This window comes from Oreochromis aureus, linkage group 18 (assembly GCF_013358895.1).
Source record: "Oreochromis aureus strain Israel breed Guangdong linkage group 18, ZZ_aureus, whole genome shotgun sequence".
NCBI lineage: Eukaryota > Metazoa > Chordata > Actinopteri > Cichliformes > Cichlidae > Oreochromis > Oreochromis aureus.
Genome location: NC_052959.1, coordinates 5,006,798 through 5,022,347, shown reverse-complemented (window position 1 = coordinate 5,022,347; position 15,550 = coordinate 5,006,798). Strand labels below are relative to the sequence as shown.

The following is a 15,550-nucleotide window of genomic DNA, read 5'->3' as shown; positions in this document are numbered from 1 at the left end:
AATCTTGTCCCTGATGTCCTGTGAAAGCTCTTTGGTCTTACCCAGTGAAGAGGTTGGAAGGGAAGAAATTGACTCTGTAGACAGATGTGCTTTATGCATGTTACTAATTGAGATCTGATTGATTGATTGTAATTGGTAATATTTTTGGTTGATGTACCATATCTCTTCATTAAAATGAGAGACTTCATTTCTCTTTTAGTGAGCAAACGTAGCTAGGGATCAGGTGCAAGTTATTCACATCAGGTGGGGCGCAGTCTTCCTTTTCTGGATGGTGGGAGACAAATACATTTACTCAAGAAAATACTGAAAGAATTTCATTAAAGAAACCTCATTCCATTCATTTTACTAATTACATCATGTATGACTAAATGGGAAAATGTCTTTGCTGGAGATGTGCTGCATAACTCAACCACATTTTACCCTGTTGCAGAAAGCCCAGCAATAGCCAACATCGAGCTGATCTCAGACACAGGGAAAAGTATTAACCTGGGACCACAGCATGTGTTCTGTGACATACCCCTCACCATGCGCCTCGACACCCACAACGTTGCCATTGCTGCCATAAAACTCTGCACCTTTGATGAGAAAATGGAGATTGACGCAGCCATGCTGTCTTCAGGTCCTGGCAGCCCTCTGTGCTCCAGCTGCCAGCCTCTACTCTACCACATTCGCCGTCAGCCACCTTTCACCAGTAAAGCCCCCTTACCACAGACCCAGCAGACATTCACGGACAGGTAAAGGCTACCTGACCCATCTGATTTACATGCAGATACGACAGAATTTTACTATGTTTTACTCACAGGTAACAAGATGGCTTTTTGTGTTTTTTTCTCAGACCACACAAAACTCCTTTGACATTCTTGGTTCTCTGAATATCTATACTATCCATATCTATACTTCTGTTACATTATGGATGAAGTAGCAACAGCTAATGCTGTACAGCTCTGAGGAAAATAAGGTGAAGGTTATTTAAGGCCGGCATTGACTGCAGATTGTACAGCACAGCATGTGTGTGTCCTCAGATCCACTAATCCACAGATATCTGTCTCTTTAAAGTGTTTGGGCCTTGTTTTGTTTGAAAAACTTCAAACACAAATGTTTCCAACATGGGGATGCCGAGTGTGGATACTGATCCAAATCTTTTTCAACAACCATATACTTAATCAAAAGCTTGCTGAAGTTTCAGGGTTAAGATGAATCAGTTTGTATCCTGTCTCGTAGTGTGGGGTGTCCAAATGATTACTGGAATCCAAACATAAATCCAAAAGCCAGTTTTTCTTTTCTTTGTTAAGTCTCATCAAATAACAGCCCTCAGTATAAAAATACCCCGCCTCTAATGCTTTTCTTATACACACAAAAAGCTGATAAGTACCTGCCAGGACATGACAGCAGTGTCGCATGATTGGAGATCATTTGGGAATAATTTCAAATGCAGTGGCACTTTGTAAAACAACAACAGCTTCCCAGAAAATCAAAGCAAGGGGGTATGGGGATGTTAGGTGGACACAGCTTCAAAAACAGTTTATTTTTCACGGAACACGTCCCTATGTTACACAAGCTGTGTCTAAGTGCAAAAAGATGTAAGAACCACGGGGAATTGAGTTATGTGGGACTGAGGAGGGCAAAGAGGGGTTGATGTGAGGAGAGGGGAGAGTTTAAGAGCAATGAGTTTGGAAAGGAGGGGAGAGTGAGGAAGGGCGGGTGGGATAATGGAGAGTAGGGGAGATGAAAAAGAGGCGAGGGGAGGAGGGACAGCGGCAATTGAAAAAGATATACAGGCATGCAGAGAGACACAAATGAGAGGTGTGGACAGAGTAGAGGTTTGAGGCAAAGAAATGAAACTTGAAGTGAAGCACATTGTTGGTGAGGGAAGGAGAAGGGAGAGTGAACTGTGGTAACAGGGGGCTGATGGAGGCAAAAGCACACCAGAGGTGAAGCAAAGTAAGCAGATTAAGATCTCTTTCCTTTTTGGAATATGAACCAAATGTGAGCCAGAGAGGCCATAAACACCAGTGACTGCTTGGATCAGATCCTTGGCCATTTCCTACTGCTGAACTTGCAGTATAAGCTGAAAGGATGAGTGCGTAAGGACTATATGACTAGTTAATTAATCAAAAAACCCCACAATGTTAATATCCAATGTGAATTTTTTTTAAAATCAGTAGATGAACAAAACAGAAGCTACAGAAATAGTTCACGTACATTCAGCATATTGTCCGGCCACACTGGACTACATTGGAAACTAAAAGTGTTCCAAACAGCCTGTTTCAAAGGCTATGTTGCTCCACTGATGTCTTTCCCTTTGCTCTAAGCTGAACCCAACCTCATCACTAACCCCAATCAGTTATCTGTTGTCTATAACCATAGCCCATCCTAAAACAATAAAAAAAAAAGAGAGTGAGCGAGAGAAAGTTAAAACTCTGGCTTCTTTTCACCTCGACACAGCTGGACAAATTAAAGTGGGTGTGAATAACAGAGGACTTCTTCAGATATCCAACAAGTCTTTTGTGAAATGGACAAACAGGAATTTCCCTGCCTGTACCTTTGCAACGTTGGAATAGATGGCATGTGTCTGACTATTTCTAGCACTTTCAGAAAGTGACAATCAGTCATGTCCTTTTTATACAAAAGTTTATACAAAAGTGCAAGTCTGATGATTTGGACTTCTAGTTCCACGTCTTTTTTTCATTATTCATAAAAAAATTTCTTTAATCACGTTTGGCGTCTATGGACGTTAGTTTTCCCATTTCCCAGATTAATGCTTACCCCTATTTTATAAGACCATACTTTTACAAACAACATGCAGAACTGCTTCTCCTATAGTCAGGGTTGAATAGTTTATTTCACCTTCTGCCTTTTGTCACTTGCACTGAATTTTATATATAAGCAGTGGTGCTTGCTTGTAGAATGTAGATCTAAGAGAAATCACCATGGGAAATACACGTTGTGTTCATTCTGAAAAATGGTTTATGATGAATGAATTCTTACTTGTTGTTTACTAGAGAGAACACTGATTATCTCATCATCCTGGCACCTGTTGGTTTGTAGGATATATTAGGGAGCAAGTGAACATTATGCCCTTAAATTTGATGTATTAAAAGCAGGAAAATATGCAAGTGTGAGAATTTGAGCAAGTTTGACATGGACCAATTTGTGATGGCTAGATGACTGAGTCAAAGCATCTCCAAAGCTCCTGTAAATGGTAAATGGACTGATTCTTATATAGGGCTTAAAGCGCTTAATACAACATGCCACATTCACCCATTCATACCTATTCACACAAGCACTGTATTCTATGCTTTTTAAGAGCTTACTATCTGACATTCACACACATTCATACTCCAATGGATGCATCAGAGAGCAACTTAGGGTTAGTATCTTGCCCAAGGATATTTGGCATGCAGACTGGAGCAGACGGGGATCGAACCACCAACCTTCCAATCAGTAGCTGCAGTCTGCAGTGATCAGTATCCATCAAAAGTGGTTCAGGAAAAAAAACAGTGGTGAATCAGCGAAAGGGTCAAGGATCACTGATACACTGGGGGGGGAGGGGCCGATCCGATCCAACAGACAAACTACTGAAGCTCAAAATGCAGAAAAATTGCTCATTCTGATAGAAAGATGTCAGAATACACAGTGCATCGCAGTTTATTGTGTATGTCGTTGCATACCTGCAGACCAGTCATGGTGCCTATGCTGACTCTGCTGCCCTCAGGTGAATGTATGGCTATTCACCCTATGCAGCGAGCTTAACATAAGAGGAGATGGTTCCAGGAACGACAGGACACATCGCTTTGTTTTTGTGTCTTTAACTGAAGACCGTTTTTTCCTCTTTTAATTTGTAAGACTGTGAACATACAGTAAAATAATATGTAAGCATCAGTATCGACATATTTTGCAACCAAAAACAGGAGTTAGCAACATAGCTTTTCTTATGCTTTACATTCACCATAAACATCTTTCCTTATACGTTCAAATACCCTTTTAAGTAACAGGAAAGTAACAAATCTTACAGAAAATAAAGCTACACATTGATTACTTACAGATTATGGCTCAACAAACTCCCCAACGATGTAAACTGGGCTTAAAGTTGTGCAGCTTGTTTTCTGCTCCATGCATTTTCTCACACTGCCTGCGTGAACTTTGCCTGCTGCTTACAACACATCACCAAAGGGGGCAGTGTAGTGCACACAAAATAACTCAAGAAGAAGCCACAAACTCAAGGGGTAATTCTGCCCACTAGTGAGAAAACTGAGAAACGCACCAGCCAAAGAAACCCAATAAAGTAACAACAGAGGGGCAGAATACTGACCAATACAACCAAAACAATGGGGCCCGTGAGCATCAAAACTAGACCACAAAGCAATGGAAAAAGGTCGCCTGGTCTGATGATTATGTTCTTTTTCACATCATGTGGCTAGCCGACTTAATGTCTATTGTAGTAGGGGAAGAAGGCAAGCTGGAGGAAGCAGTGTAATGCGCACTGGCACAAAGAAAAATGGTTCAGAAATGGATTGAGGAGTATGATAACGAGTTTGAAGTGTTGTCATGGCATTGTTCAAGAATCTGTGGGACATGCTGGACAAACAAGTCCAATCCATGAAGGCCCCACCTTGCAACGACTTAAAGGATCTGTTGGGAACATCTTGGTGCAGATACCACAGCACACATTCAGGGGTCTAGAGGACTCCATGTCACGGTGGGACAGGACTGTTTTGACAGAAAAAGGTGGGACCAACACATTATTGGTAGGGATGGGTACCAATATCCGGTGCCACTATGGCACCGATTCTGGCATAAACAGTAGTAACCAGACCGAAAAGCAGCGCACATTTCGGTGCTTTATTTCGGTGCTTTATTTCAGTGCTTTTTTTTTTCCTGAGATGTCATACACTTTGGATTCTAGCCAATCATTTTACCTTTCGAAGCATAGTAGGCGGGCCCAGGTACGTACTTTCTTTTAGAGCCAAGCTACGGATTAAAAATGCCCAAGGTGAAGTGGTCAAAAGTCTGGCTGTACTTCACAGCAAAATATGCAAACTCAGCAGCCTGCAACAAGTGCTTTAAGGTGATACTGTGCAAAGGAGGTAACACCTCTAATCTGATGAAACACCTGGCGACGCATAGCGTTTTCTTAAAAGCCGAGAAATGCACCGTATTTGATAGCTTGCTGCAAGACCTCACACCGAGCACATCTACTGCGGGTGTGGTAAATCTCCATTAGCGAGTTAGCGCGGATCGCCCGTGCGTGGGGCTGGACGGTGCTTATCATTTTGCAGAAAAAAAGAGACTGCTAAAAATAAAAACATAAGAGGTTTTTGGACAAAGTTTGTGTTCTCCATTCTTTAAGCACCCCTTCGAGCACCGTTTAAGCACCGGCAACGTTTCAAAAGTACCAATTTGGCACCGGTATTGGATAAAACCTAAACGATACCCATTCCTAATGGGCAGATGGTCATAGTGTTATGCCCGATTGATGTATATCATCAAGTAATGTGAGGCCTCTAAGAACAAAGAAGAGAGAGGAGTTGTGGCAGAGGGTGGAAGATATAGCTGACTATAGCTACAGTTTAGATCAACAGGAAATGAGGGAGTTTTTCAGAACCTTCATTTCCTTCACTTATACATAATTAATAAAGGAAATTTCTAGAGTCTGGTGAAATTGGACACACCTTAGATAATGCAGTTGTGTGATACTCCTGGTCTACCCCAGGTGGTTGCAGGGGCAGTTTATTTGTGCTAAGAAAACAGGGAGGATAGTCTTTTTATAGACTCAGCACACCAAAACAAATCAATAGTCCAGACACATTAGCTGTGGTATTGTTACACATACTTCCTGCTATGAGGCTTTAAGGTCACTGGATAATACAAGGTTACAGGGAGAGTAAATTCCACTTTTTTGGCGATTGCTTACAGAATCCATCAGGATTAAAGCAAAATGAATCTGTTTGGAAACATAATAAATACAATGCTTCCTTCCTACATAGCGCAACAGTATTTCTTTTTTAAAAAAGTACAGCAAACTGGCACCATTATGCACAAAATTCTTATTTTATTAAGTATCGACTGACTCAAAGCCATTTATAATCAAGCCTATAAACATTATATCATCAGTTCATAACACAATGCAGTAAAAATGTGGGTAAATGCTCCTTTGAAGACTGGAACAATCTTCTGTTATAATTTTATAATGCCAAAGGAAACATTACACAACAGTTTCTTGTCTCTGTTCTTGTTCTTCTCAGGTCTGTTACACAGGGAGTTAAGTACAAGTACACAATCCAGGTGGAAGCTGATGGTCAGCTCAGTGATGCTTCGCCACCGCTTCTCTACACACATGGACAGTCTTACTGTGGAGATGGCCTCATACAGGGGTATATTGCACATTAACATGCTGATAACAATTTGACTAATTACACAGGGCATTGATAATGATGGTCCTCCCTCTGTAGGACAGAAGAATGTGATGACAGTAATCTGTTGGATGGCGATGGCTGCTCTAAGAGATGTGGCAAGGAGATGGGCTTTAAATGCAATGGTGAGTGCCATTCACTGTCTCTGCTGTTTCTCGAGTTTACACACAGTTTGGAATTGGAAGCCTGTCAAACTGTTTGGTTTTTTTTTTAAATCACCAGACATAACACCCACCAACTCTGTCTTACATGCAAAACACGAATACTATATGAACTTTTAGTGTGAAGGAGTGATCACTAAGTGGCCAGAAATCTCACATTTGTGCAAGCAGCAGTATTAAGAGACAGAAAAATTCAAGCCAATCAAATTTAATTTACAAGACATAAAAGCTTCTGGCTTGAATGAATTCCACAAACCATTAATGTAACATCACAGCAACATAAGCGAAAACAGATGAGCTGAGGGGTGAAAAGTAGTCACAAGTCTTTTGCAGAAAAGTATTTTGACATGAGGCTGGCAAAGAAACATCCGGAGAACACTTTTCAGCAGTAAAGTACATGGTTTAGTCTGAAAACATGTGTCAGGCATGTTTCTCTGGTAATTTACTGTTGGCCTTTATAAAACATAGGCCTTGGAATATTGATAAATGAAGTTTATTGATTTTTATCATAGATCATGCTTTGGTTTTGAATTGCAAAAATCAGCTTACAATAACACTTGCGTTTTGGACATAGAGTCCATTTTTCATTTTGTTTGATATCCTTCAGCTAAAATAAGTCATACATTTTTTTGTTATCAAGTCACATCTGGAGCAGTGAGCCAGCTCCCTTCAGTCAGGGATCATAAACACAGTCAAAGGCTTTATTCTGGTATTTGTTGTACAGTTAGGTGATTGAAGGGCCACCTTGTAGCTCTGACTGCCCGAAGCGAATCAAGTGCAAGCAAGAGCACGATCTGATATCGTCGTGTTGGTGTTGTTCCCAGATCATCATACTAAATGTTGTTCCAGGATCAACATTGCAAGTGACCAATCAGAATGTTATGATGTCATACTTTTGCGACTTCGGGAAAAACCGCTGTAAAACAAAAAACTGTACTTAAGCTGTGAGAAACCGCCTCTGTCCACCGATCAACGGACCCTGACCCTAACCCTAACCCTTTAATAAACGGTAAGCAGAATTGATATTGTCCTTGCAACATTGGAATTTCATAAATGCACGAATGGCTTGGCGCGCAAAAGAATAACGTCACAACAATGTGATTGGTCACTTGCAATGTTGAACCTGGAACAACATTTTGATGATGATCTGGGAACAACACCAACACGACGATATCAGATCATCCCAAGCAAGAGGGGTGATGAGGTTCATTACTTCTAGTTTTTATACCCAATAAGAAGGCTCGAATTGGGTAAGAGCTGCTGTGGTTATGTTTTTTGGGGGGAGGGGTTAAGCTTTGGTGAGATTTATACAAGAACAATTTGTTCCTGTAATATATACAATAAACAACTGAAGATTTGTAGTAAGATGAGAAACCTTAACAAAAAATCATTTGTGGCTCAGTGGCTTGTGCGGTTGCCATAAAGCAGCTTTTTCCAAGATTTAGTCACAGACTAAAAAGATTCACCTGTTAATCCTCTTTAACTTTGAAAATGTGGCCTTGGTGTTCTGTTAAATGTCCTTTAAATACTCTGATCTGTTTCCAAGTGAACAAAAATTAAAAATGACTAGTTTCCTTTCTTACAAGCAGTCTTCCTCAGTCTAGGACTAGGCTGCGAAACAGGCCGACTATGTTTCTATGACTAAAACCTTTTTTCTTAGGATTATAGAGCAATAGTCCTGATCCAAAAGCCATTGTTTGCACCAAAGCTTTTAAAAACAGTGATTTTTATATCAATCTGGCATCTAGTTTATAAAATAGGCCTAATCCAATTTTAGTCTGTGGACTTTCAGTCCATGTCTGGGAATTTAGTTCATTCATCAATAACCATAGACCAGGTGGTTAAAAAACAGTAAAAAGTACCAAAATCATAGTAAAGCTAAACAAAGAAGCCGCAGAGAGCGCCCCCATCATTTACAATTCCGCCGCAAGACAACAATACTTTGTGTCCGCACCTCACCCAATCTGAAGCATCCAGACAGGCCACAAAACAACACAACATGGAAGGGGTTTTACCCAAAACACTCCATTGTAAGCACAAAGTTGAGAACAGTGCCTCTGTCATTGTATGTTTTTCTCCTTTGAAGTTAAGTAAACACATTCATAAAGTGCAACATGGAAGAGCTGAGCCAATCAGAGGGCACAAAGAAGGTGAACGCCATGCACGATTTCATTATGTCACGTCACGGGCTTGTCAACAAGTCGCTGCTTCTCATAGAAATACTGGCTGGATGAGAGCACGCATTACTGTCAATAATAAATGAATCAGCTGCACTGTTGTGGTATGCGGTGTTCCTCCACAGCCTCAGAGTTCATACTCTGTGTAACTGAGTGTTTGCTCGACACTCCTCAGCCGATAAAAGAAATATTCCATATGAAGGTGTGATAGGTCAGCTGAGATGAGACAGTTTGACCATTGCTCTCATTTCAGGCCGTGTATTGTTTCTTCTGGCAGCTGGATGGTAGTTATTCAAGTGTTTAAGCTTGTTACAGGGTTAGAATTTCCATCATCCAGTCAATTTATTTGTCAGGGGGAAACGTCCCCCTCCCCCGGCCCCCCCACCCCACCAGGGCTTGCTATGCCGTGACTGAAGTTATTACATCTCTTGTTTTACAATAAAAGACATCATGACTAGGAAGGAAAACCATTTGGCAAAAACAGGTTTTTACAAATTGCAACACTTAAAACCAATTATTCAGTTGTACTTCTTAGTCATAGACAGAATATTTGTTTGGGTTTTCTTGCCACATTTGCTTGACCCAGTTAACTCCCACTATGCCGCATCTGTGTCTCTGTTCTGTTTGCGCCAACTACTTTTAAGTCCATCCTGTCACAGATTGGTTGTGGACAAGCTGGATTTTTTTTTAATGGCTTTAAAAAGGACTGTTTTCATTTTCCTTTTTTTTTTTATTGAGGTTACAGATTTTTAATTGTTTCTTTTAAATGCCTGATTAAATAAAGGTTGCACAGTATGGTTGCAGCATGCAGGCCTAAATGAAAAACAGATGGCCTTAATAGTGACATCAAAGGTTGTCAATCAGTTCCTTTTTTGTCAAGCCTGATAAATACAACATTTGGAATTAAAATGACTTAATCATTTTCCACAGGTGTAGCCACAACAGGGGTGGGGTGAATGTTGAGTTCATTTAGTCTAATATTGCCAAAAAGGACAATATGGCTTTGAATTGTCTAGGCTTTAATTTGCTTTTTTTATCAGAACCATGTTTCCATTGATTAATTGAAGCCAATTGTGCATCGTCTTTCTGTCTGTGTGACCTCTGCAGCTGTCCACATGTTCATGAGGCCAAACGTCTGAAGTGTGTAACGTCTACCGCCCTTTTTATGAATACCTGCTGCATTATATGCTTTCCACTTTTCCTGTGAGACACTGCTGTAGCTTGTTATATTCACTTCTCCACTCTACATATGCTTGTGGTCCATTATACTACAAGAGGAATCATTTACACGTAGTTAGGTTAAAACTCTTCTACACTTTGCCTTTAAAACACTGCAGGACCCTTTTGGCTAAGGAGCACATTCCTTTCATCTTTGGAGAATATAAGTATAATGACTATCTGGTTTTTAACACATATCGCTATTGTTGCCTTGTAAGACTTTACTTCTATTTCTTATTTGGCAATGCCCTTTTGTACCCACAGCATGCATGAACCTTGTGGTTTTCCTCTTTTCTTCTATGGACAGTTAGTTCCATGAGTATCTACCCAGTATAACTACTATCCCTCTGTACTTGTCTAAACCATCTTAGCTTCGCCTTTTTCTCTTTGTCTCCAAATCACTCAACCTGAGCTGTCCTTCTAATATACTAATTTCTTATCCTCGTGGTCACTCCAAAAAATATATAAAAGTAGCTTCAACTCCACTTTGAAATTGTACATTACAGAACATCTCACTACCAACTTGTAAATCTTCCCTTTTAATCTACTTTTGTCACAGATCACTCATCCACTCCACCTTGCCTTCACTCTTTCTTCGCTTTTCTTGTGTACTATCCGTTTCTCTGAATCGTTGACCCTGGGTATTTAAACTCATCCACCTTCACTACCTCTTCTCCTTGCAGCTTCAGTGTCACACCTGTCTCCCTCTCAATTACACCAATCTATTCTGTCTCTCTACTACTAATTTTCATTCTTTTCTCTCTAGAACATACCACTTCTCCAGGCTCGCTCTCTACTAAAACTACAGATCACAATGTCGTCTGCATCACCTATTACAGTTTTTCTCCATTGGTTTGGCTCATTTCTTGAAACAGAAATTACATTCTCAAAACTCTAAGATCATTTGGCAAAACACTCTTACAGTTCAGCACAACACTATAGCTCACCTGCAAAAGCTCATATCTCTTCCAAAACTGTTCACTCAGGCTTCAATCTAAATCCCTTTCCCATCTAAACAGTCATTTCTTACTAATCTGAATAGTCAGTGCCCCCAAAATGCATCATCCTTTTGGCATTGTGTGAGTACTGCCATACAAAATGTTTAGATGTTTTGTCACTATGGCAGAGGACCAACAATATACAACAGAAAAGAGTAGCCTCCAAGGTTTGACATCACAACTTGCACTCACACTACCAAGGAAATTATAACCATTTTATATTCACACGCAAAGAAAGTTTCATACATATGTAAAAAGAAAATGTACATTACAGTAGTAAATTGTATGAACACAAAATCAAAAAACAAGGACTTATTCAGTGGTCGCTGTACTCATTCTCCCGCTCTTGTCCACTGTCGTCACCCTCCTGATTATTTACACGCTGTTGTCCGTCTGGCCACAGATTCTCGTCCACATCACAGCGGATACTTTCTCTTGCGATGCAATGAGGGAAGAAACGGCGTGCATGCCGCAACCATCCCCTGCATTGATCTCCTGTAATGTCGTCACACGCTGCGTCCATAGCATGGAGCAGGGACGGCTGATCCTGAGCATGATGCTCATACACTCTCCACCTCCAAGCAGAGAAAAACTCCTCTATCGGATTGAGGAAAGGAGAGTAAGGTGGTAGGAACCCCATGACCATCCTTGGATGCGTTGCAAACCAGCCCCTAACGAGTGGGCTATGGTGGAAATTGACATTGTCCCACACAATTACATAAATGGGTAGGTGAGGCCCTATGAGACCTCTCATGTTCAGGGATAAAATCAGTATGAAGGCGATCCAAGAAGATGAGGAGCTTGTGTGTGTATTATGGGCCAAGACTGGGGATGTGAGTGGCCACACCATTTTCAGAAATGGCAGCACATAGTTATATTGCCCCCTCGCTGACCTGGGACATCCACTGTGGCCCGGTGGCCAATAATATTACGGCCACGTCTTCGGCCCTTGGCCAGGTTGAAGCCAGCTTCATCCACGAACACCAGGATGTGAGGGGTCTCATGTCCTTCCAATGCCATTATTCTCTAAAATAGAGTAAAGAACATAAAATCAGTCATACACAAGAGTCATATACTACAATTAGACAATTACATGTTGTCAGTGGTAAGACATTATAAAACACATTGAAGGAATACAAGACAGTCAGAGTTTTGTTCAGAGAACTACGTGCGCACGGGTGAGTGATCGGGTGATACCCACACCGAGGCTTTGCAGTCAGCTTTATTTATACTCAAGCATGTTTGCGTCACAGACACATGTAGGAAGAGATAACATACCACTCCTTACAAAGCATAAAACATATACGTTCAACTGTCAGTAAGGAACTGGTCAAGCCTATCTTAAGGGAAACAGAAGCCAGTTGGTTCCTGTTCCCAACGGCAGACTCAGCAAACTCAGCAAAGGTGAGGTTTCCTGTGGCAACCTCCTTATGCCAGTCATTTTCTTAGAAGTCAGCAAGGCTCACGTGCATGTGTAGTGACAAGATACATGTAGTATAAAATATATGAACATCATTGTACATTCGCAAAAACCTATTTAGGGAAAGCATGTTATTTAATAAAACATTAAACAAAATCTCTTAACATTCCCTGCTGTTGTTCAAATATTTTTTACATACTTCAACTTCTAGTCACTTGTGTATACATTTTCAACCAGAGTATCATTTAGTAAAATTGATATGATCAACATTTAGGTTTTTTTTCACTTTGTTGACAATAATTAAAAATTGTCTTCTTCTTCAAAGTCTGTGTTTCGGTCCTGATGTGTAAGCAACATCATCGTCTCTTGGTGAAACGTAACATGTGGTGTGATGGCAGTTGCTATGAGTCTGTTGATTAATGCTCTAATGCAGGGAATACAACAACATCCACATAGAGTGAGTATTGCTGCAAATACAGCCATGGACACTAGAATTGATGACACCAGAGTACGGTACTTCCCGAACATATCCATCCAGCTGTCCCACATCGAAATGTCGACTCCCGAATGTTCTTTCATTTTCTCGTTCAGGGTCTTCAGGCCCTCCAAGGCCTGTCAGGCTGAGGGCTCTTCATTTTGTTGATTGTTGATTTTGCATGAGGCATTCAGGAACAGTCCAAAGCGGTAGTCCAAAGTTTCAATTCTTAACATGTTCTTTCCGGTGCCCACCCATGGAAAAAGTGAGTGGAGGACCTTTTGTCCGGTGTTCCAAAGCTTAAATTCCTCTGGCACATCACTGCCATAGATGGGGTCATGTAGTTGCACTGCGGAGATGTCTCGCCGTCGTCTTGAGGCATCGTGGTGTTTCTCACAGTTATTTTGAAGGTGTGATCTGATATGAAGATGGGAGCGCAGACTCCAGTCCAGCCTGGGAGTAGTATGAAATAAGCACGTTGTCCACATAGCCAGGCCATTCCTTGCACCCAGTAAGTGCCGTTAGAGCGGTTGGTTGTGTTCACAGGGCACCTTCTCCTTTTCCAGCGATCTGATTACAATTAGCGGTGTTGTTCATCTTCTTTCTTTTGGGTGAGTGTTAATAAACTCACTAGGAGTGCAATACTAGCCACTAGGAGGACGAGCGTCTTCATGATGACCAGACACACCTGTGACCTCTGATGAGTAGACTACCGGCAAGAAGCAAGAGGGCGGGTGTACCCGATCAGCCCTCCCTTCACCAATAAATCACCAGGAGTTAGGGGTGTCGGCGTCTAAATGTCTAGATTGTCACTCACTTTCTTACAGTGGCTTTGATGAATCCAGGATGGTCTTTCTGCTATTTTACAGGCAGTTGGTGTGGTGATTAGGACTTGATAAGGACTCTCCCACTTTGGTGAGCTCCAGTTCCTTCTTTGGAGTACTTTAATCAGGATCCAATCACCTGGTTTCAACCTGCAAGACACTGGAGAGATATCATTCGGCAGTTTATTGTTCAAAACAATATCCTAGTAGTTTTCCAACAGTTTTGTCATCCATTCTGCCAGAGCTGTTTCTCTGACAGATTTGTCTAAAGGTTCACTTTTTGCAACTGAGCTTTTCCTCACTGGGTAAACCTCTGGCCATTTTGGGAATACGTCTATAATCACTAGAGCGTATTTTGAGCCTTGACATTCATTTAATTCAATAAAATCCATGTGGATTGTATGAAAAGGATAAGGTGGTGTGGGAAAGTTACCTCTTTTGGTCTAAGGTTTCCCTGTGCATTATGTTTTTGGCAAATTATGCATGTTCTTATATATGCTTTAGCTGAGTTTTCAAAAAAAAAATTTTGAGTATAATTGTTTAGAAAGAATATCTACCATCCCTGCTGTTGACAAATGGCAATGCCCATGTGTCACTAATGCTGCTGTTTTATGTAGGGATTTAGGTAGAATAGGTTTCCCATTACACGTCATCAAATCATTTTTTAGCTGTACCTTTAAAAGATTTCCATGTTGCACTGGATTGCCAGTAGAAGTAATCATACCTCTATTCTGCCAAATTTTTGCAAAATGATGTACTGCTGAAAAAACATACTAACTGTCTGTGTGTCTCTCTGTCTGTCTGCGTCCTTGACACAGTCAGCTCCTTTTACTGCCTCTGCTGCAGCTACACCGGCCTGCACACAACAGAGTCTAATTTGCAGAAGTAAAATGCAAGCAGACGTTGTTTTTCTCCAAATGCCTGTGTTAAAACAGCTTTCATGTAACCTGCACTTCCATCTACATGCAAGTAGAAAGGCTATTTCCAAGTTACTGAATGCTTCTTCTTCCTTTTTTCTCTGTAGATACAGCACTACATATTTTCTTAAGGCATTTTGGACAATTTCTATTTCGTTTTAAAATAATTCATATATCTCATACATTGTTACATATGTCAAACTTCTAAGTTGGGAAAAACTTTGCACTGCTTACAGCTCGTAGCTCACAGCTCTAAAACTAGGCATCAGTAAATCATGTGCCTAATCATTTCGTGTCACTGTGATCCTCAAGTATGATCACAGATTTGTTTTTCAAACCAACAAAACAAACAAACAAAAACAAGTTGCTGCTGATGGCATGAAGGCCTTACACACGAGTTGGGACACAAAAGAAAAAGAACTGCTGTCAGAAACAAAGCAGAAGTGTGAGAGAAAAACTGAGATCACAGACTGCTGCATGTGTGAGCTTTTAATATCATGCAGCTTCTGCTCTGAAAAACAAAAAAATTAATACAAAATAAAAAGGGTGTATCTTGCTCATTAGCTTGGTAGTATAGGTTTGCTCTTCATCTTAACAAAATCTCATCTAGGATGACAGGTTTACAAGCGGGTCAAGTGTCTCTATGCACTTAATTAGTTTACATATTTTCTTTATTTTCTTCATCTCATATGTCATTATACTGAATTTGAGCAAACCTTAAGCTTGATACAGATTACTTTTAACAATTATCCACCTCACATCACAACTGACTGAGGTGCCTCTTCATATTTAATATTATTTCATTATTAATGTTATTATCTTTTTATATAACAGCAATAGTATATTACAATATTTTATTTGTGTCCACCAAGGGCTTAGGGTGAGCTGCAGTCTCACCCTTTCCCAAGCTGGAGACATTTTCCTTTTCACACACTTTCTTTGGCTGA

The 15,550-nt window shown here is 40.6% G+C and overlaps 1 protein-coding gene across 1 annotated transcript in view; it reads left to right on the top strand.

Moving 5' to 3' along the window:
- Nucleotides 1-15,550, top strand: part of pappa2 (pappalysin 2) — a 97,626-nt gene that overhangs the window by 32,283 nt on the left and 49,793 nt on the right. Inside the window, exons 11-13 of the mRNA XM_039602239.1 lie at nucleotides 431-734; nucleotides 6,246-6,374; nucleotides 6,453-6,538. Coding sequence (XP_039458173.1) covers nucleotides 431-734; nucleotides 6,246-6,374; nucleotides 6,453-6,538 — 519 coding nt within the window. The remainder of the gene's footprint in view (nucleotides 1-430; nucleotides 735-6,245; nucleotides 6,375-6,452; nucleotides 6,539-15,550) is intronic.